The sequence below is a fragment of the Desmodus rotundus genome, chromosome 12 (genome assembly GCF_022682495.2).
Source record: "Desmodus rotundus isolate HL8 chromosome 12, HLdesRot8A.1, whole genome shotgun sequence".
Lineage (NCBI taxonomy): Eukaryota > Metazoa > Chordata > Mammalia > Chiroptera > Phyllostomidae > Desmodus > Desmodus rotundus.
Window position 1 is genome coordinate 47,163,589 of NC_071398.1, and position 17,573 is coordinate 47,181,161.

General features: G+C 55.1%; 4 protein-coding genes across 5 annotated transcripts; all 4 read right to left on the bottom strand.

The window, feature by feature from the left end:
- Window positions 1-463: 463 nt before the first annotated feature.
- CLDND2 (claudin domain containing 2) lies at window positions 464-3,214 on the bottom strand. Its single transcript, XM_024566490.3, has 5 exons — window positions 3,159-3,214; window positions 1,659-1,840; window positions 1,203-1,340; window positions 826-945; window positions 464-575 (listed from the first exon to the last, which is right to left on the bottom strand). Exons 1-5 carry the CDS (start codon window positions 3,182-3,184, stop codon window positions 502-504), a joined length of 540 nt encoding a protein of 179 aa, XP_024422258.2. The 5' UTR covers window positions 3,185-3,214; the 3' UTR covers window positions 464-501.
- Window positions 3,215-3,769: 555 nt separating this feature from the next.
- NKG7 (natural killer cell granule protein 7) lies at window positions 3,770-5,064 on the bottom strand. Of its 2 annotated transcripts, XM_024566489.4 has the most exons (5): window positions 4,900-5,064; window positions 4,505-4,770; window positions 4,273-4,419; window positions 4,056-4,190; window positions 3,770-3,964 (listed from the first exon to the last, which is right to left on the bottom strand). In XM_024566489.4, the coding sequence occupies exons 2-5, from the start codon at window positions 4,659-4,661 to the stop codon at window positions 3,906-3,908; spliced, it is 498 nt and encodes a 165-aa protein (XP_024422257.1). In that variant the 5' UTR covers window positions 4,662-4,770; window positions 4,900-5,064; the 3' UTR covers window positions 3,770-3,905. The 2 variants fall into 2 exon arrangements, with proteins under 2 accessions (XP_024422257.1, XP_053771048.1); XM_053915073.2 differs by having other exon boundaries at window positions 4,505-5,064.
- A 4,449-nt stretch (window positions 5,065-9,513) lies between these two features.
- On the bottom strand, window positions 9,514-13,881 carry LIM2 (lens intrinsic membrane protein 2). The gene is made up of 5 exons (XM_024566352.3): window positions 13,795-13,881; window positions 13,213-13,393; window positions 11,413-11,562; window positions 9,835-9,969; window positions 9,514-9,670 (listed from the first exon to the last, which is right to left on the bottom strand). The coding sequence occupies exons 2-5, from the start codon at window positions 13,385-13,387 to the stop codon at window positions 9,609-9,611; spliced, it is 522 nt and encodes a 173-aa protein (XP_024422120.1). The 5' UTR covers window positions 13,388-13,393; window positions 13,795-13,881; the 3' UTR covers window positions 9,514-9,608.
- A 930-nt stretch (window positions 13,882-14,811) lies between these two features.
- On the bottom strand, window positions 14,812-16,195 carry C12H19orf84 (chromosome 12 C19orf84 homolog). The gene is made up of 2 exons (XM_024566488.2): window positions 16,161-16,195; window positions 14,812-15,322 (listed from the first exon to the last, which is right to left on the bottom strand). The coding sequence occupies exons 1-2, from the start codon at window positions 16,193-16,195 to the stop codon at window positions 14,812-14,814; spliced, it is 546 nt and encodes a 181-aa protein (XP_024422256.1).
- Window positions 16,196-17,573: the final 1,378 nt, after the last annotated feature.

A 17,573-nucleotide genomic window follows, 5' to 3' on the forward strand; every position in this document is an offset into this window, starting at 1 on the left:
GCCGGTTGTCCTAAATTTTTCCAGCGTCCTCGGGTCTCCCCCCGCTCCTAGGTCCCTGCCTCTTCCTCGCCTCTCAAAAGTCGCAGTGTCCGTGTCCCCACGCCCACCCCTTGCCGATGATGCCCCCGCTTCTGAGTCCTCCCGTGTCTGTCTCCCCGTTTCCTCCATGTCCGCGTCCCTACGGCCTTTTCATGCGCCCCTGTCTGCTCCTGACTCCAATCCCCCTTGTCCCCGTTCCCCTCCACATCCATGTCCTTTGTCCACTCCGTATTTGTATCTCCATGCCCGTGTCCCCCAGGCCTTCACGTTCCCTATAGCTTCAAGTCCTCATGTCCTCTCTGAGGCTCTATCTACCCCCGTGCCCGAATCCCCGTGTTCTTAGGGGTCATATTTCCACGTGTGTCCATGTCGCCCGTGTCCCGCGGCCTCACACCCCCCAGAAAGGCAGTCGAAACAGCGGAGGTTGAGCCGTTACTTTATTCTGCCCCAGGCAGGCTGCGGTCACAAGCACACGGGAAACCCACCGATGGCATCTGTACTCTGCACGATCATGTCCGCCAGCAGGAAGCAGAAGCCTGGCGGGAAGGGAGAGGAGGGCGGGTGGAGGGCGGTGGGTCCTGGGGAGGATGACCGGGAGGGCCCCAGGGCCTGGGGTTTGGGGCCCCAAGGCGTCTCTGCCGGGTCTGTGAGAGTCGGGAGTGGAGTATGTTGGGGAGCCCCCTGGAGGTCAAAATGGGGTTTGCTGGAAGGGCGGCTGGGGAGTCTCGGCGGGAAAGGAGGGTCCCCTGGGTAGCTTCTCCACCCTGTTCCCGCTGTCCACATTACCGGCGAGAATACAGAATGGTAAAGCCAGCCACCCCGAAAAATAGGACCAGGAGAAGAAGACGTCGCTTTTCCACGCATTCTTTACTGTGTAGCCTGTCAAAGCGATCAGCAGCAGCAAGCCTGGCCCCGCCCACCTTTAGGTAAGCAAGGCCCGGAGGGCCAGCACCTAGACCCCACCCAGACCACGCCCGCCGTCCAGACCACGCCCCTTCCGGACGGACACCCCCCCCCCCACAAGACCACGCCCGTCTCCTCCGGGCCCCGCCCTTGACCCCACCCCTTCCAGCTCTGCTGACCCTCGTGAGTCACCAGCCCCTTCCCTCGGCTCACTTCCTGTGGCCCCCTGCCGGCTGTTCCTAGGCCGGCTGCTGTCTCACCGCAGAGGAAGAAGATAGCGCTCGTAGTCTGGCCCCGCTGGTCGCTCTCGTGACAGAGAATCCGCAGCCCCATCACCAAGCCCACGATGCTGGAGCCCGCTGCCAGCACCATGCATGCCCCGGTCACCGCCAGCATGGCTGGGGAGAGCCGGCTGCCTCAGTCTCGCGCAGGCGCTGCGCCGGACCACCGCCCCCACCAGCCGGTACCGGCTGGCCGCAGAGTCAGGGGTTTGGATAGGGACTTGGAAGTCGTCCTGAGGGCTTGTCGTGTTCGTGGTGGCCTCGATCACGGAGGGGCAGCTGGATTTGAGACCGACGTGGAAGGGATTGGACGCTCCCCCTGCCACCCCCCCCCCGCAGGATGTGCCCAGCTGTTGTGTCAGGGGAGGGGGACAGCTGTGGTCAGTTCTGGATCTGTGTAGTGGGGGTCTGACATCCGGATGGGCTGGGCCTCACTCTGGCAGGGGATGTTAGAGCAGATGCCACCGTTACAATCCTGCCACAGGCCGCTGTGTCCCCCGGGGAAGCGGATCCAGTAGTTGGTAGCAGTGGAGAGAATCAGGAGGATGTTGGCCAAGAAACCCAGTAGGGTGCCACCGCTCTGAAGACTCCGCTTCACCCCCATGCCAGGGAGGCTGCTGCGGGGTGTGGGGGGTGGCACACATGCATGATTGGCCACCACCCCTCCTGCCCCCAGGCCCCTCTCCAGGTTCTGAGACCCTCTCCTACATGTCCCTCCATATCTTAGCACCCCTGCCTGGGGCCGCTACTTCTGGGGACCTCGAGACACCCCTTCAGTTCCTCCCATTGCGGCCCCCTTCCCCAGCACCCCTGCCTGGGGACTTTGAGGCCTCTCTCCCCTCCAGTAGTCACTGCTTAGGAACCTCCCTGCCTTTCAGAGACCTCCATCGCCACAGTGGAATGTCCCTTTGGCCTGCCCAGTGTTTCCCCCCATCTCTACTCCCACACACCCACCTAACTGACTTAACAGCCAGCTCCCAGGGCTTCTTAGAGGCAGAGCTCAGAAGGGTGGGGGAAGGGGGACTGGGTCAGTCTCTGTGAGGCAGCAGGAGTTCCAGAACCCCCTCCCAGTAGCCATTTAAAGAGATAACCACCCACCCACCCATACACACACACACACACACACACACACAGGCATCTCTCCCAGCAAAGCGACAGTTCAGAGTCAAATGGCAGGTCTGGGGGGAGTCTGAGGGCCGTGACATAGTAGACCATGTCCTTCTAAAAAAACCTCTCTGCCTTTGACGCCATAAGCACTCCTGGTCCCCGGCTTTGACTGTACTTCCCAGGTGCCCACGCAGGCTCCTGCCCCTCCTGCTCCCTGCATCCTGTACCTGCCGCCAGGTGAGCTTCCTCACTCCCACAATTCTAGGGACCATGAGGCTCTGAAAGCATTGCAAACTACATCTCCAGCCCTGGTCTCTCTCCTGAACCTTAGACCAGAGTCCTCACCTGCTCCTGGCTGTCTCCCAGACCCCTGGCATGCAGTCACCTCCCACCTGAGCTCAGCATCTTCCACCAAACAAGGATAGCCCCACTGTCCCACCCCTGGACACTATCCTTGCGCCTTTCCTGCCCCTCACGCTAGAAAGCCCTTGGCCCCCCAAGTCTGGTTTCTCCGGTTCCCTGAATCTTTCTGGCTCCTTCCCTCCTCTCCACCTCGTGCCCTGTTCCCAGTCAGGCCTTGTACTGACTCCTGTTTCACCTGTTGCATCGCCAGGCTCCTCTCTCCCTTTCAGCCTCTTGGGTGCCTCCGAGACGGCTTGCTGGCCCTGGGAGCTGACACTGTCCCTCCCTTGCTTGTATCCTGGCTCCCTAATCCCCTCAGGAGAGAGTCAGTTGTGGTATTAGGGGTCCTGGCTCCCACCCACCGCTCATTCTCATTTTCTCCCTCCTACCCCCACGTTGCAGTCCCGGCCACAAAGCACTATTTACCCTCTGTACACGTTCAGCCTTTTCATGCCTCCGCCTTAGAGTTCTTCTGCCTGGATTACCTTCCCTTGGCCCTTAAGAAGTCCCTAAACATCCCTGGCTGGTGTGGCTCACTGGATTGAGTGCTGGCCTATAAACCAAAGGGTTGCTGGTTTGATTCCCGGGGCACATTCCTGGGTTGCAGGCCAGGGCCCCAGTTGGGGGGGTGGTGCATGAGAGGCAACCACACATTGATGTTTCTCTCCCTCTCTTTCTCCCTCCCTTTTCCTTCTCTCTGAAAATAAATAAATAAATTTTTTAAAAAATCCCTCTCCCCAGAAATCTCACCTCCACCTTCCCCACGACACAATCACAATCACCCTTTGTCCCACGCCTTGCCGGTGGCCTGTATTAACCCACCCCAGAAGTCGGGGAAAGGAGAACAACCAGGTCCAGAGAAGGGGACAGAGAATAGGGGGCACTGACCAAGTCCTTGCTGGCCTTTCTCACACTGGGCGGGAGCCCCCTGAGAACAGGTGGAGGTTTCTGACTCTTCTGGGTGCCCATTGTCACCCATCATGGAGCTGGCATGTCATCGACTTGTGTCATGGATGAATGAATCTCAGAACAACCAGATTCCAGCAAACTTTTTGAGTGAATGAAGACAAAAACCAAGGGGCTATGGAGGGGCTGAGGGGGAGGGCCGAGGGAGGGCCAGGGGATCCCGTGGCTCCTGATGATGCCTTCAGACCTGCTGTCCTCGCCTGCAGCTCACAGGGTGTCATAGCCAGGCCGGGGGGCCTGGCAGTGGGCAGCCAGACTCAGGCCACCTGGAGTGGCAGAGGGAGATTAGCACTTGCCCCCACCCTGCTCCCTCAGAGCCCCCAGCAGTCCCTCCCAAGCTCCCGGGGCAACAGTTACCTGTAGTGAGAAAAAGGGGAACTGAAACCCAGCCCAGGTAGAAGGACCAGGCAAAGAAGGACTGGACCTGGGGGTTTCCAGATTGGCTCCACCGCTCACTGGTATAGACCGCCATGGCCACCAACATGGAGAGGCCTGGGACAAGAGACAAGGACTGCTCAGCCGCTCTGTGGGAACTCACGGTTCCCAATGCCCACGGGCAGCCCGGCATCCTCACCTGCGACGAAGGCTGTGATGGAAGCGACCAGGGGGCCGCGGCCCGGGGCAGACAGCGAGGGGATGCAGGACAGGACCAGGAAGCCCACAGATACCAGGCCGCACAGGGCAGCCAGAATGTTGAAGGTCTGCGTCACTCGGATGTAGCCTGCTCAGATAGGGGACTGCTGAGGGCCTGTCCCCTCTGGCTCTTTCCCCCTATCCTCCAGGCAAGAGAAACCACTCCCCCTTACCTGCTACGAAGCGCTGATCACCCTTCGGCCAGAGGCCAGAGTGAGATGAATAGTTGGGCCCCATGGCCACGAACCAGAAATCTGTGCTCACAGCAACGAGGACAGAGGTCAGGGCCAGGAAGCCAGCCAGCAGGGCCAGGGACCGACAGGGCTCCATGGGGGTGAGCGCTGGGTTTCCGGGTCCTGAGGGATGAGGAGGCTGGTAGTCCAGACTCCTGGGTCTCTGAGAGAAGAGGCTGTGCCCCCTGACTCCTGGGTCCTCTGAGCTAAAACAAAACAAAACAAAACAAAACAAACAAACAAAAAAAAAACAGGAAGAAGAAGAAGCCTCCAGCAAGCAGTAGGGGCAACTTGAGGGGCCTGTGCTCCCTGAGAGCAGGCTGGTTCTGTTTCACCTTTTCAGTTCCCAGCAGCCACTCTGTCACACACCCTCCCTTCCTGGGTTGTACTGATAACTTCTCCCCTTCCTGAGGTCCTGGTTGTGTGAGGGGAAGGGTGTCATCATCATCAGTGGTTTGGTCGGTGGTTCAGAACATGCCCCTCTATCTCAGGTTCTGTACCTGCCCCCTCGCCGGAGCCCTCAACACCCAAGGGGGCTTCCGGGAAGAGATGAGAGAGAGGCTTCAGAGCTCACAAGAGGAGGTGGCAAATGAGGCCAGGGTGTAAATTAAGTGCGAGGAGGGATGTGGCCAGAAGGGACAGTTGGGGGATGTGTTATAATTTCTTGTGGGTGTCGCAACCTTCTGTTCTGTGGGAAAGGGGCCCTCACTCTAGGGTCCCCACAAAAGGAGGGGGCTGGAGGCCATGGTGCCTGGGGCTGAGGGAGAAAAGATCTGCAGTGTGGACACCAGGTCCTGAGGGAGGAAGGGGGGGTGGGCCGGTGGTGGGCTCAGACTCCTGGAGCCCTGCTTGGAGCTTATGCTCAGGCACAATGTGGAGAATCACAATTCTAAAGGTCTGTGGAGGGGAAGACACGCCCACATCCTCATCTGGTACATGAGCTCACAGACAGCTCTGCTCTGAACGTGGCTGGCTTTATCACCAGGACCATGGTAGCTGGCTGGGGGCTTCTTCCTCCCACACCAGCATCAGGTCCCGGGCAGCACCTCACCTGTGAGCAGGTATAAGGTGAAAGTGCCACAGCCCAGGCAGAAGCCCCAGGCAAACTTGACCCCTGTGAAGCTGGAATGGCCCTGAAGAAGACCTCTGCTACGAAGAGAAACTGAGCCAGCAGTCCCAGGACCGCTGGAGAAGGAAGAACCAGTGACCCAGCAGGCCAGTCCTCTTCCTTTACGGGAGAGGCTCCCACCCTCCACCCAAACCCTCACCAGTGAGGGAACCAGCCATTCCTGAGAATGTGACCTCAAAGACAGGCTCCCAGAGGTCAGAACGTGACCTCCCAGAGGTGGAGGCAGGTCATGAGCAGTAGCGTCACCAGCACGAAAGTGGCTGTGGACATGGCTCCAGTGAGGAGCAGGTGGATAGGCTTCAGGAAGTCTGGGCCGTGGGTGTGGGGTCAGGGGGAAAGTCAGAGCACCATCCCAAACTCAACCCCATCCCAGTTCCCAACCTAACCCCATTCTCATTTCCAAACCCATCTCCAAACTCAATCTCAGCTCAGTCCATCCATACCCCTATCTCCACCCCATCCATAATCAAAGCTCCAGCCCCAACCCAACTCCCCAAACCAGCTCTAATCCCAATCCCACCCCAACTCCAAACACAACCCATCCCTTAACCCCAGCTCTAATCCCTAATTTATCACCAGCCCTATCCCCCAACCTAAACTCATTCTTTTTTATTTTTTAAAAGACTTTGTTTATTTAATTTTAGAGAGAAGGGAAGGGAGTGAGAAACAAAGGGAGAGAAACTTTGATATGTGGCTGCCTCTCATACGCCCCCTACTGGGGACCTGGCCTGCAACCCAGGCATATGCCCTGACTGGGAATTGAACCACCCTCTCTTTGGTTTGCAGGCTGGCGCTCAATTCTCTGAGCCACACCAGCCAGGGCATAACCTCATTCTTATTGACAAGCACAATCCCAAACCCAAACCCAAACCCAAACTCATCCAGAGACTTAACCCTAACCTCATGCCCATCCTGACACCAGATCATTTCCAATCCTAACTGCAGCCCCAGTCCCACACCCACCTCCTTCTTCCTGCTTCTCCCCAAACCCTACTCATCCAGTCTCAACTCCGCCCCATTTCATCTTCACCCCACTTCCAGGTTCAAGGTTTTAACCTTGTTTCTCATCTCCTTAAGTCTCACCTCTACCCATTGACCAAAGAAAGGTGGATCTGGCCTGGTCCTGGGAGGGAACCTCTAAACCAGGGGTGTCAAACTCATTTTCACTGGGGGGGCCACATTAGCCTTGTGGTTGCCTGTGCTATATCACTTTGACCCCTGGAGAGGCTAGAAACAGAATAACTAAGGTCAGCCTGGTGGGTGCTCCCTGCTCACAAAACAGACGTCCCATGAAAATCCTGGACACCAGGGTTTGGGTGAGCTTCACCTGTTGGCAGTGCTGAGAGTCATCACACACCATTGCTGGGAGAAGTAAGTGCTGTTGCTGAGACTCCACTGGGAGAGGCAACTGGGAGCTGGTGCCTGGTCCTGCCCGGACGCTGCCCTGGGAGGCTCCTGCCTGTGCTGATGTGAAACTGCACCATTAACTGTGAGTGCAGCAGTTTTCCTGGGCTCCGTGAGTCCTTCCAGCAACTCACTGAATCTGGGGGAGTCTTGAGGACCCCTGAACTGCAGTCAGTGAGAGGGGGACTAAGTGAGAGTTACTGGGGGCCAGAATACGGGGCCTTTTGTATGGCCTTGATAAATTTTAGCTTTTCACCTGAGATCAGAGCCACTGGAGGGCTTCGAGCAGGAGTGATGTGATTTTAATAAATTCTCCTCTAGATGCTGCATCGAGAACGAACTGTGGGACTGTAGGGGGCGGAGAGTAAGGGCCGAGCCGGCGAGGAGGGTGCGTCAATAACCCAGGGGGTAGATGATGGTGGCTTGCATTAGGGTGGAAACTGGTTAAACAGGACAGAGTCAAACCGCAAACACATTTTTAAAGGGAAGCCAACACTATTGACTGACGAATCAGATATGGGATATAACAGAGAGAAAACAGCGGAGGATGTTCCCCACCGTTTGTGACTTGAGCAGCTGGATAAAAATGGGAGTTGTCATTTACTGAGATGGGGGAGGCCATGGGTGGAGCAGGTGTGGGGTGTGAGAGAGACCAGAAACTCAGAGCCAGATATGTGAGGTGTGAGATGCCTCTTCTTTGGGAGAGGAAATGTTGAGTAAGAAGTTGGCGATACGAGTCTGCGGTTATGACGTCATTCTTGCTAGAGTAAGCTCCTATAAATATGATCCCTGGAATAAGCCTCGGTAAATATTTCTACTTGAAGAGTCTTCAGCAAAGTATAATTAGAGAAGGCCTCAACTGCCATTATTAGTGGAAGAAGCCTCTATAAACATAGTATTACTATTATTTGAGGAGGCCCCAGTAAATATTATTTCTGGGGAGTCAGCCTTTATTAATATAATAATTACTAGCATAGGCTGTGATAAATGTTCTCATTGTTAGAACTGGCCTGTTAAACAGTCTTATTATTTTATGACTGGCATCAGTAACTCTCGGGGCAGTTGGTATCAGTTTGTCGAATAAAGTAATGAATGAGCGAATGAAGAGAAAGTCAAGGTCATGAATGGTGTGCGAAGAAGCAGGCAAAGGAGGTGAAGCCTCAGAGTTCTGGGGTTTGCAGTGGGAGGAGCCCATTAGGAGGGGAGAGGAGGTTGGGAGAGCCAGCTGGAGATGGGGCAGGGCAGGTGGGGAGGAAAGCTGTTTTTTGTTTGTTCATTTGTTTTTTACCAAGCTTTCTATTTACCCTATTATCCTACTGTGGGGTTGTGACTTATAATAAGAAATGCATATTTGCTTGAGTCCTGATTACGACAGCTCCTAAAACCCTGGAATTTTCCAAGTCATGAAAGCCGTGAAGGTGTCTTTTGCTACGGAAAGGGGTGACTTTTGTATCCCACATAAGGGTCAGGGAATGTTTGCCAGTGGAGCCAATCATGTGACTGGAGGGTTGGAACCTCCGGTCCCAGTCCCTGACCTCTGGGGAGGAGAGAGGAGCTGGAGGTTGAGTTCAATCACCAATGGCCAGAGATTGAATCAATCGCACTTACGTGATGAAACTTCCTCAGGGAGCTTCGGGGGTGGTGACCCTTGAAGATTTGGGGAGAATGGTGACTTCTGAGAGAATGAGAAGCTCCAGGCCCTTTCCCATACCTTCCCATACCTGGCCCTATGCGTCCCTTCCATCTGGCTATTCCTGAGTTACATCCTTTTATAAAAAACTGGCAATCTGGTTAAGTAATATGTTTTCCTGAGTTCTGTGAGCCACTCTAACAAATTAATGGAACCCAAGGAGGGGGTCGTGGGAGCCTCCTGTCTATAACTGGTGGTCAGAAATGCAGGTGACATGCTGGACTAGAAGTTGCCACCAGAAGAGGGGATGGGGCAGCCCTGTACCTGGGGGATCTGGTGCTCTCTCCAGGTAGATAATGACAGAATCGAGTGAACTGCTTGGCAGCGTGAGGGAGAAACATACACATTGGAACTGGTGTCAGAACTGGAACCACACATCGGTTTCCTAGAAGTCCAACTGTCATCGGTGTGGGACTGTGTGATTTATCTCTGCCCCTCGCCTATAGAAACAGCAGGCTGGGTTGCTGTCATACACCCCCCTCCCAACCCTGTCCACCACGCTCACTCTGCGTCTGCCTCAGGGAGTCACACTGGAGTAGTTTCACTTCAGTTTTATTAGACTCCCCCAAATCGCTCTAACAGATAACTCCATTTCTCAAACAACCACCCTGGTGGGTGGGGCCTTGGGTCTTCTTAGCCCCCTCCCACCAGGCCCCACTCTTCCTCCTTCCCCTGCAGGACTCAGGAGTCAGGGGTCTCCACCCACAGTCCAGGATGGAGCCCCCCCCCCAGGAACCAGGATTTCAGGCCTCTAGACCCTCCCCCTCCTCTTCAGGGACCTCATTTTCACTTTCCGAGGAAGCTGGTGGATGCGGCTGGGCTCAGTGGGAAGTTGATAGGCGCCGACATTCATGCATCCGGTAGGCACACATGTAGAAAATTCCTGCGGGCGAAAGGTTCTGATGGTCGCCCCACCCAAGCCTCAGCACCCCCTCTCTCCCTGGGTGTCTGCAGAGCCTGGGTCTGCCCTCTGGCTGGGTGCTGGGGGCCTGTGTGGAGCAGCCACTCATCCCCAGACACTGCCCTTCCCACCCCCGGCCCCGGTACCTGCAAAGAAGGTCATGAGCAGGGCCACCCAGCCCAGGATGTAAGACCAGGAAAAGCGCCAGTCCCCAAAACGGCGACCGAGGAAGCTGACGGTGACTCCAGTGTAAATGGCCAAGGCCAGCAGAACGCACAAGGCTGGGGAGAGAGGGTGGGTGTAGGAACCGGAGGAGGCTGGGCTTGGAGATGGGGGTGGGGGTGAGACCGAGGAAAGAGGTGGGTGGGTGGGGATGGGGGTAAGGGTGACAACAGGGTCAGGTTGAAAGTGGGAGTAAAGATGGACAGGAAGTAGGGTTGGTGTGGGGCTGGGGGAGGGATGTGCTACATCATAAAGAATCTGAGCCTGGCTACAGTGACTCAGTGGATTAAGTGCTAGCCTTGGAACTAAAGGGTTGCTGGTTCAATTCCCAGTCAGTGCACATGCCTGGGTTGTGGGCCAGGTCCCCAGTAGGGGACGCATGAGAGGCAACCACTCATTGATGTTTCCCTCCCTCTCTTCCTCCCTCCCTTCCCCTCTCTCGAAGAATAAATAAATAAAATCTTTTTAAAAATTAAAACAAAAAGAATCTGCCTGGTCTTTGTCTCTGGTTCCTGGGAGAAGGACTTCTAAACCATTGGAATGCCCTGGGTTATGAGTGTCTGTGCTATTGTTGAGCCACTGGGATCACACCCATGATTGAGCTGAGGTGACTCAGGAATGCGAGCCGGTCAGCAGCAAGATCAAGCACCAAAACAGAGAGCTGAGACTCTGGGGAGGAGACTGGAGGAGACTGAGTTCAATCATGTGGCCAGCGATTCAATGGCGAAACTCCAGCAAACGCCCTGGATGCCAAGCGCCCTGGAGCGTCCTGGCTGATGAACAGCAGGTGTGCTGAGAAGGTGACAACCCTCTCAGACTTCTCCCTCTGCATCTGTTTGTTTGGCTGGTCTTGAGCTGATCCTTTATAATAAAACTGTAATTGTAGGTATAGTGCTTTTTGGAGTTTGGTGAGTTGTGACAAATTTTCAAACCTGAGTGGGTCCTGGGCACCCTCCAATTTGGAGCAAGTTGGTCAAAAGTGCAAGTGGTGCCCTGGCTGGTATGGCTCAGTGGATTGAGCACTGGTCTGAGAACTAAAGGGTCGCTGGTTCGATTCCCAGTCAGGGCACATGCCTGGGCTGTGGGCCAGGTCTCCGGTAGGGGGTGTGTGAGAGACAACACACTGATGTTTCTCTCCCTTTTTTTCTCCCTTCCTTTCCCTCTCTGAAAATAAATAAATAAAATATATTTTTTAAAGTGCAAGTGGCTTGGGAACCCCACTTGGAGCTGAAGTTGGGGCAGTCTTTTTGGGAACCGTGCCCTTACACCTGTGGGGTCTGACACTAACTCCGGGTGGCTGTACCGACTGAACTGCTGTGTTGGAGCAGGTGGAATGAGAAATAGCCTCGGAGCTGGCCGTTGGGCGGGGGGCTAGGATTAGGCTGCAGATGCGGTTGAGAGGGAGGAGTCGGGGACGAGAGTGTGGTTTTAGGTGGGTATGGGTGGGGGTTGGAGACAGGCGGGGAGTAGGAAGACGGGTAGCCTAGGGGGAATCCACTCACTGGAGGTGAGAAACATGATGCCGGCAGAGAAGGGTCGGGAGAGGCGGGTGAAGGTGGGCTGCTGAGCAAAGGCCAGGATGCCCACGACGATGCCGGAGGTGGCGCACAGGGAGGACAGGATCATGAAGGCCCGGGTGGCGTTCCAGTAAGCTGCGGGAGCACTGTGAGGTCACTCCCAGGCCTCCCTGCCTTCAGTGGCAAAGGCTGTCACCTCCGAGGGCGGCCATGCCTTACCCCGCTCCGTATCCCTGACCCAGCTTCTCCTTCACCTGTGCCCCCCTCTTCACCTGGCAAACTCCTGTCCCTCTCCAAACTTCTTCCTCTTGCAAGCATCCCTTCACCCCTCAGGCATCATCCTCACCCCCTGTTCTGGGCTGTGACTCTTTGTCTACCTCGCCCTCCAGTCTGATGGTTCCCTGAGGACAGGGACTGGGTCGATTCTGCCTGACGCTCCCCCCAGCACAGGTTTGGTGTGCACGCGGGCCTGGAGAAATGTCCGTTGGGGGAGTGAATGAATGAATGAAAGAATGAATGATGCGGATTCCCCCTATCGCCCTGCTCATCATCTTTTATCCTCTCTCCCATTGCTCTATTTCACTTCCTCCTTACCACTGGCGCGTATCTGCAAACGCTCCATTTATTTCTTTTTAACTTGTTTTGACGTCTGTCTCTCCCCAGTGAATTCTCAGCTCCGGGAGAGCAGAGGTCTTGCTACATCCCTGGCACCGTGTGCCTGGCACGTGGCAGCCGCTCAATAAATAAACGGTTGAAAGAGTGGATGCTGAGCACTGGGAATCGCTATTCTCTCTTTTCATTAAATGTGTATTGTGCAATATACTATATCCCACATAGAGATGTAGTATGTATGTATGGACATTATTTACATACTATATAATATATATACATAATATACATTGCAAGAGCCCTGTACTTACTATCCTCACCCCCATATTTATAACATATATTGTAACATACACATACACACGTGCATATATATGTATACCTACATACATGTATATTACATAGCCTGGCACGTAGCAAGTATAAAAAAATACCTCATTCAGTACTTAGCAAATACAGGGTCTATCTTGCTTCTGTGTTCCCCAGTACCTATCACAGTTTTTTTTCTTCAGTTAAAGTTGACATTCAATGTCATTTTATATTAGTTTCAGGTGTGCCACATACTTGTTAGACAATTATATAATTTATGAAGTAATCCCTCCAATAATTCAAGTAGCCACCTGGAACCGCATATAGTTATTACATTATTATTTAGTCTATTTCCTGTGCTGTCCTGTACATCCCCGTGACTATCCTGTAACTTCCCACCTGCCCTTCCGTAACCCTTCACCTTCTTCACCCAGCCCCCCAACCTCCCTCCCATCTGGTGACCATCAGTCTGTTCTCTGTGTCTGTGAGTCTGTTTCTGTTTTGTTGGTTCCTTTATTTCGTTCTTTAGATCCCACAGATAAGTGAAATCATATATGGTATTTGTGTTTTTCTGGCTTGCTTCACTCAGCATAGTAATGCAGTTCTTGATACATAGTAACGATTTAGAAACCACTGTTCTGGCAACCCCAGCCCCGCCTGCCACGCCTGACGTCTGCTGTGTGCACAGGTGTCATCCCTCCCTCCTGAACCCCCATCAGCACGGTCTGCAATTGCACTGCAGAACTGAAATCCCAGCTTTGTCCCTTCCATGCTCAGTGACCTTGGGTTGGTCCCTTTCCTTCTCTGAGCCACAGGCTCTGCCCCCAGGCGCAGCCCAGACCCCAGACCCGGCTCAGCCCGGAGTCTCACCAATGCTCTCCGTCTGCAGGTAGCACTTGTTGCCCAGGCAATAGCGCCATAAACCCTGGTGGGCAAAGGACCCTGACAGCCGGTACTGCATCCAGTGGTCTGTTGCTGTGGCCACCACCAGGAGGATAGTCCCCACCCAGGCACAGAAGAGCCCGCCACCCATGAAGCTGTACATGGTGACCTGTGGGGAAGGGGAGAGATGGGGTCAGGAGCTGGATTCCCAGGTCTGAGGGAGGAAGGGCTGGGGGCCTGGACCCCTGGGTCTGAGGGAGGAAGGGCTAGGGGTCTGGACCCCTGGGTCTGAGGGAGGATGAACTGAGGACCTAGACCCCTGGGTCCTGGGGGAGAAAGAGCCTGGGGATCCTGGGGGACTTCCAGGTCCTAAGCCAGGTGGTGGGCTGGGCACTGGGACACCAAAGTCCTTGGGGGAGGAGGAGGCCAGGGCCCCAGATCTCTCAGTGTAGGTGTGAGGGGATTAGGGGATGGGATCCCACCAGGTCCCAGGGAGAGGAAGGAGCTGGAGGACTGGATGTCTAGGTCTTGGGGAAGGAGGGCACCGAGCGTGCCATGCCTGGTCCCTACCTGAGCGGCAGAGCCTGTCCTGAGCCCTTCGTCTGCCTCAGCCCCTCTGTGCAGACTGAGCCGAGCCAGGTTGCTGGCCTCTCTGCTCCCCGGGTCCCCCAAATCCCTTAAGCCACCCCACACAATGGCCCCACAGCCCAGCAGCTTCCAGCGGACAGAAGTGCAAGGGTGGCAGAGGCCCCAAATGGAATTCGCTGAAGCAGGGATCCCGGCGCTCCCTCCCCACAGCCCCTGGCCCCACTCACCTCTCTCCGTGACCTTGCCAACACCCTGCCACCTTTCACAGGCCTTGCTCACAGCACCCGCTGGGTGGGCCTGATGTGTAAGCACACACACAGACACAAGACAGAGGGACCGTCATCCATTTATTGTTCAACCAGAGCCCCTCACCCCCAGGGGCAGGAAACGGGGTGGTGTCTCGGTACATTGGGCCTGGGGACTTCTTTGTGGGTGGGGTCACAGGGCATGTCACAGTTGGGGCCGGGAGAGGAAGGAAGGTGGGTTGGGTTTGGGGCTGAGTTTAGGGTGAAGTTAAGGATGAGGGTTGGGCTGACCTGAGGTAGGTGGGGAATGAGGATGAAGAGGCTGGGAATGAGGTGGGTGCAGGTGCAGGTGGGGACAGAGATGGGGACGAAAGGGATTGGGAATAGGGTGCCAAGGGTGGGGATGTGAAGGGGTTGCAGGGGCAGGTGAATAGCTTTGGCATCGAGAATGGGGTCCGGATGGGGCTGGAGGAGCCCTTTGGTTGAGAATGAGCTGAGGGTTGTCACTATCGTTGGGGATGCTGCCGTGCGGGGATGCAGAGAGGCACTGAGTGTGAGGTTCAAGGCTTTTTCGGGCCTGGGATCCTAAGCCAGGTTCAGGTTTCACTCCTAGGCCCCACTGCTGAGGCTGTGGTTTGGGTGGGGAGGGATGGGGTAGCTCTGACAAGGCTGAGGTCACCCTAGGCTCCAGGAAAAGCCTCTGGGTGACTCTGAGTGGCCCTCTCCGACTCCATGGTGCTGGGTCCTCAGGGCCCTAGTACTCAGTGTCCCAGTCCTCAGTGGCAGGCGGTGTGGCCAGCGGTGGCTCTGGACCTTGGGCTTCCTTCTTTTGATCCTGGGTAGGTGGTGTTGGTGGCGACGAGGGCATCATGGGCGGGGTCCTGGGGCCAGCCTCAGCGTCCCCTGCCCAGACCCTCTTTGGCTGCCCAGACCTCCCAGGTCCCCGACGCTGGTGGCCCCAGCCCCATCCTGGTCTGTGAGGGACGTCCCAGCCCCCACGTCCCCTGAAGGGCCTCCTGGTGGTGCATGGCTGGGCGCCGTAAGGCTGCGGGTGGCAGGGGCAGGCGGGCACAGACTGCTGCAGGGTATAGGCCCCCAGCAGGGCACTGTGCAGGAGGTAGGAGAGGGCGTCCAGGCGAATGGGGACTGTGACAGAGGCCAGGTTCTCAGGGAGCCCCAGGTGGGCTGGATCTGGGGTGCCCAGGAGAGAAGATGGCAGGGTTGGAAAAGGCTCAGTCCCAGTTGACAGCGGGGACAGATTGTTCCTGGAATGCCAAGAGGACAGGTCAGTGGCCTCGCCATCTGCATACTTTTCCCAGCGCAGCCTGGCTGCCTCTGTGCCTCGGCTGGAATCCGTCTCTCCATCCTGAGTTCTGCGTCCACCTCGGAGGCCTCTACCCCTTTCCCCCCACCCCCTCTCTCTTTCTCCCCAGGCCTCTTTACAGAGAGGGAGGCTGGTCGGCCAGAACTTCAGCATCAAGCAGAACTCAGCTTCAATTCCAGGCTACCCAACCCCCTCATGGTGGGCCTCAGGCCAAATCACTTTCCCACTGGGAACTTTAATTTTTCACACCAAAAAAAAAAAAAAAAAAAGGCTTTGGGTGGCTCCCAAGGTGCCTGTGAAAGGGCTGGGCCTCGGTTCAGGAAGTGCAGGCACTGCCCTGGCTGGTGTGGCTCAGTGGATTGAGTGCCGGCCTGAGAATCAAAGGGTGTTTGATTCCCAGTCAGGGCACATGTCTGGGTTGTGGGCCAGGTCCCCAGTGGGGCGCTCAAGAGGCAACCACACATTGATGTTTCTCTCCCTCTCTTCCTCCCTACCTTCCCCTCCCTAAAAATAAATAAATAAAATGTTAAAAAATTTTTTTAAAGAAATTTCTCTCCATCCTACAAATACCTGTTTGTAGCGCTCTCCCTGGTTCTAAGTATCTTGCTCAACTCTGTCACCAAGCTCTTTTGAGATTCTGTTTCTGTGTGATGATGATTCCTGAGGCTTTTCTTTTTTCTGATACTCTCTCTGGGTCTGTTCAACTCTCTGCGTTTTGCTCTGTCCCTGCTCCACTCTCTGGGGCTCTGTCCTCCCGCGGGAAGTCTGGAGTTTCTCACCCTTCTGGCTCTGTCCCTTCCTTCTGTTGTTCCATTTTCACGAGGGTCTCTCCTGTCTGTTCTAGCGCCTTCACCTGGATTTTTCCAGAGCTGGAGGAGGCGGGAGGGGTCCCGGAAGAAAGTGGGCGTGGCTTTGTCAGAAACGGGGCGTGGCCTGCAGGGCTTAGGTAGCCCTGAGAAGTACCCGGTGGGTTCCTTAGAGCTAGTTCCTCAAGCCCCCTGAGCTCAGCACGGAGCTCGCCGCTCCCCCCATCCCTCCGCCCGCCCTGTCTCCCTCGACTCAGGAGTCCAGGCTCTCAGCCCTTCATCTCTTCCCATCTGTATTCCTGTTTTCTGGGGGTCTTACTGTGTTCTTTAGGATTAGAGGGACATTTCGACGGAAATCTGGAGGGCTGGACCCTTCCCACGGTAGAGGAGTTAGTAGATGGGTGGGGAGTTTTAGGAGCTGGATTGCATTCTAGGCTGTCTCGGACTTGCTTTGCGTCCTTAAGTTCTTCTAGTCTCTATGTTTCGGTTTCCCCATCTGAGAAATGGGGCTTATATTACCTTCCAGGTTCTTGGAAAGGTTAAAGGATATCACGTGTGGAACGTAGTCAACACAGAATCTGAACTATAATTAGTCTCAGCAAAAATGAGTTCCTCATTATTATTGCTGGAAGTCATACCAGCACTTTATTGAAAAACAAGTCATTCTTCTACCCATTCATTTAAGAAGTAAGCTCTCGGTGCCTGCTCTATGCTAGGCTGGGCGCTGGGGATGTAACTCGGGATAAAATAGATGCAGCCCCTACCCCCACATGTGTTGAAAGAAACAGACAATACACAAACCACACATTTTCTGTAAGTACTGTGAAGGTGTAAAGTCGGGGCAAGGGGACACAGAGGCACGGGAAGCAGTTCTTTTAGATGAGATGGTTAGGGAAGGCATCAGAACACCTGGGACTTGAGAATTTCCAGTAGAGGGAACAGCAAATACAAAGGTTTGAGGGTTCAATAAGCATAGTGTTTGAGGGACTAAGAAGAAATGAGGGATATGAGGAGGGATTGGTTGATTAAAAAAAAAAATTGGTTGGCCCTGGCTGGTATGGCTCAGTGGAGTGAGTGCCTGCCTGCAAACTAAGGGGTCACCGTTTTGATTCGTGGTCAGGGCACTTGCCTGGGTTGCAGGCCAGGTCCCCAGCAGGGAGCATGCAGGAAGCAACCACACATTGATGTATCTCTCCCTCTCTTTCTTCCTTCCCCTCTCTCTACAATTCATTAAATAAAATCTTTAAAAGAAGTTTGCCGTGGCCTCGTAGCTCAGTTGGCTGGAGCATCATCATTCAGTCCACCCAAGGGTTGCGGGTTTGATTCCTGGTCAGAGCACATACCTAGGTTGTGGGGTTTGATCCTTAGTTGGGGCACATAGAAGAG

Coding starts and splice junctions, on each gene's coding strand:
- CLDND2 (XM_024566490.3), bottom strand. CDS start 3,184: ATGAAAAGGCTGAACGTGTACAGAGG. Junction 1,841..3,158: donor AGGCTGAACGTGTACAGAGG/GTAAATAGTGCT, acceptor CACACCCCGCAG/CAGCCTCCCTGGCATGGGGG. Junction 576..825: donor ACCATTCTGTATTCTCGCCG/GTAATGTGGACA, acceptor CCTTCCCGCCAG/GCTTCTGCTTCCTGCTGGCG.
- NKG7 (XM_024566489.4), bottom strand. CDS start 4,661: ATGGAGCCCTGTCGGTCCCTGGCCCTGCTGGCTGGCTTCCTGGCCCTG. Junction 4,420..4,504: donor TGATCAGCGCTTCGTAGCAG/GTAAGGGGGAGT, acceptor CTATCTGAGCAG/GCTACATCCGAGTGACGCAG. Junction 3,965..4,055: donor TCCCCTTTTTCTCACTACAG/GTAACTGTTGCC, acceptor CTGCCACTCCAG/GTGGCCTGAGTCTGGCTGCC.
- LIM2 (XM_024566352.3), bottom strand. CDS start 13,387: ATGTACAGCTTCATGGGTGGCGGGCTCTTCTGTGCCTGGGTGGGGACT. Junction 11,563..13,212: donor CCTGCAGACGGAGAGCATTG/GTGAGACTCCGG, acceptor GTGCTCCCGCAG/CTTACTGGAACGCCACCCGG. Junction 9,671..9,834: donor GCTCATGACCTTCTTTGCAG/GTACCGGGGCCG, acceptor TTTCGCCCGCAG/GAATTTTCTACATGTGTGCC.
- C12H19orf84 (XM_024566488.2), bottom strand. CDS start 16,195: ATGGAACAACAGAAGGAAGGGACAGAGCCAGAAGG. Junction 15,323..16,160: donor GAAGGGACAGAGCCAGAAGG/GTGAGAAACTCC, acceptor TTGGCATTCCAG/GAACAATCTGTCCCCGCTGT.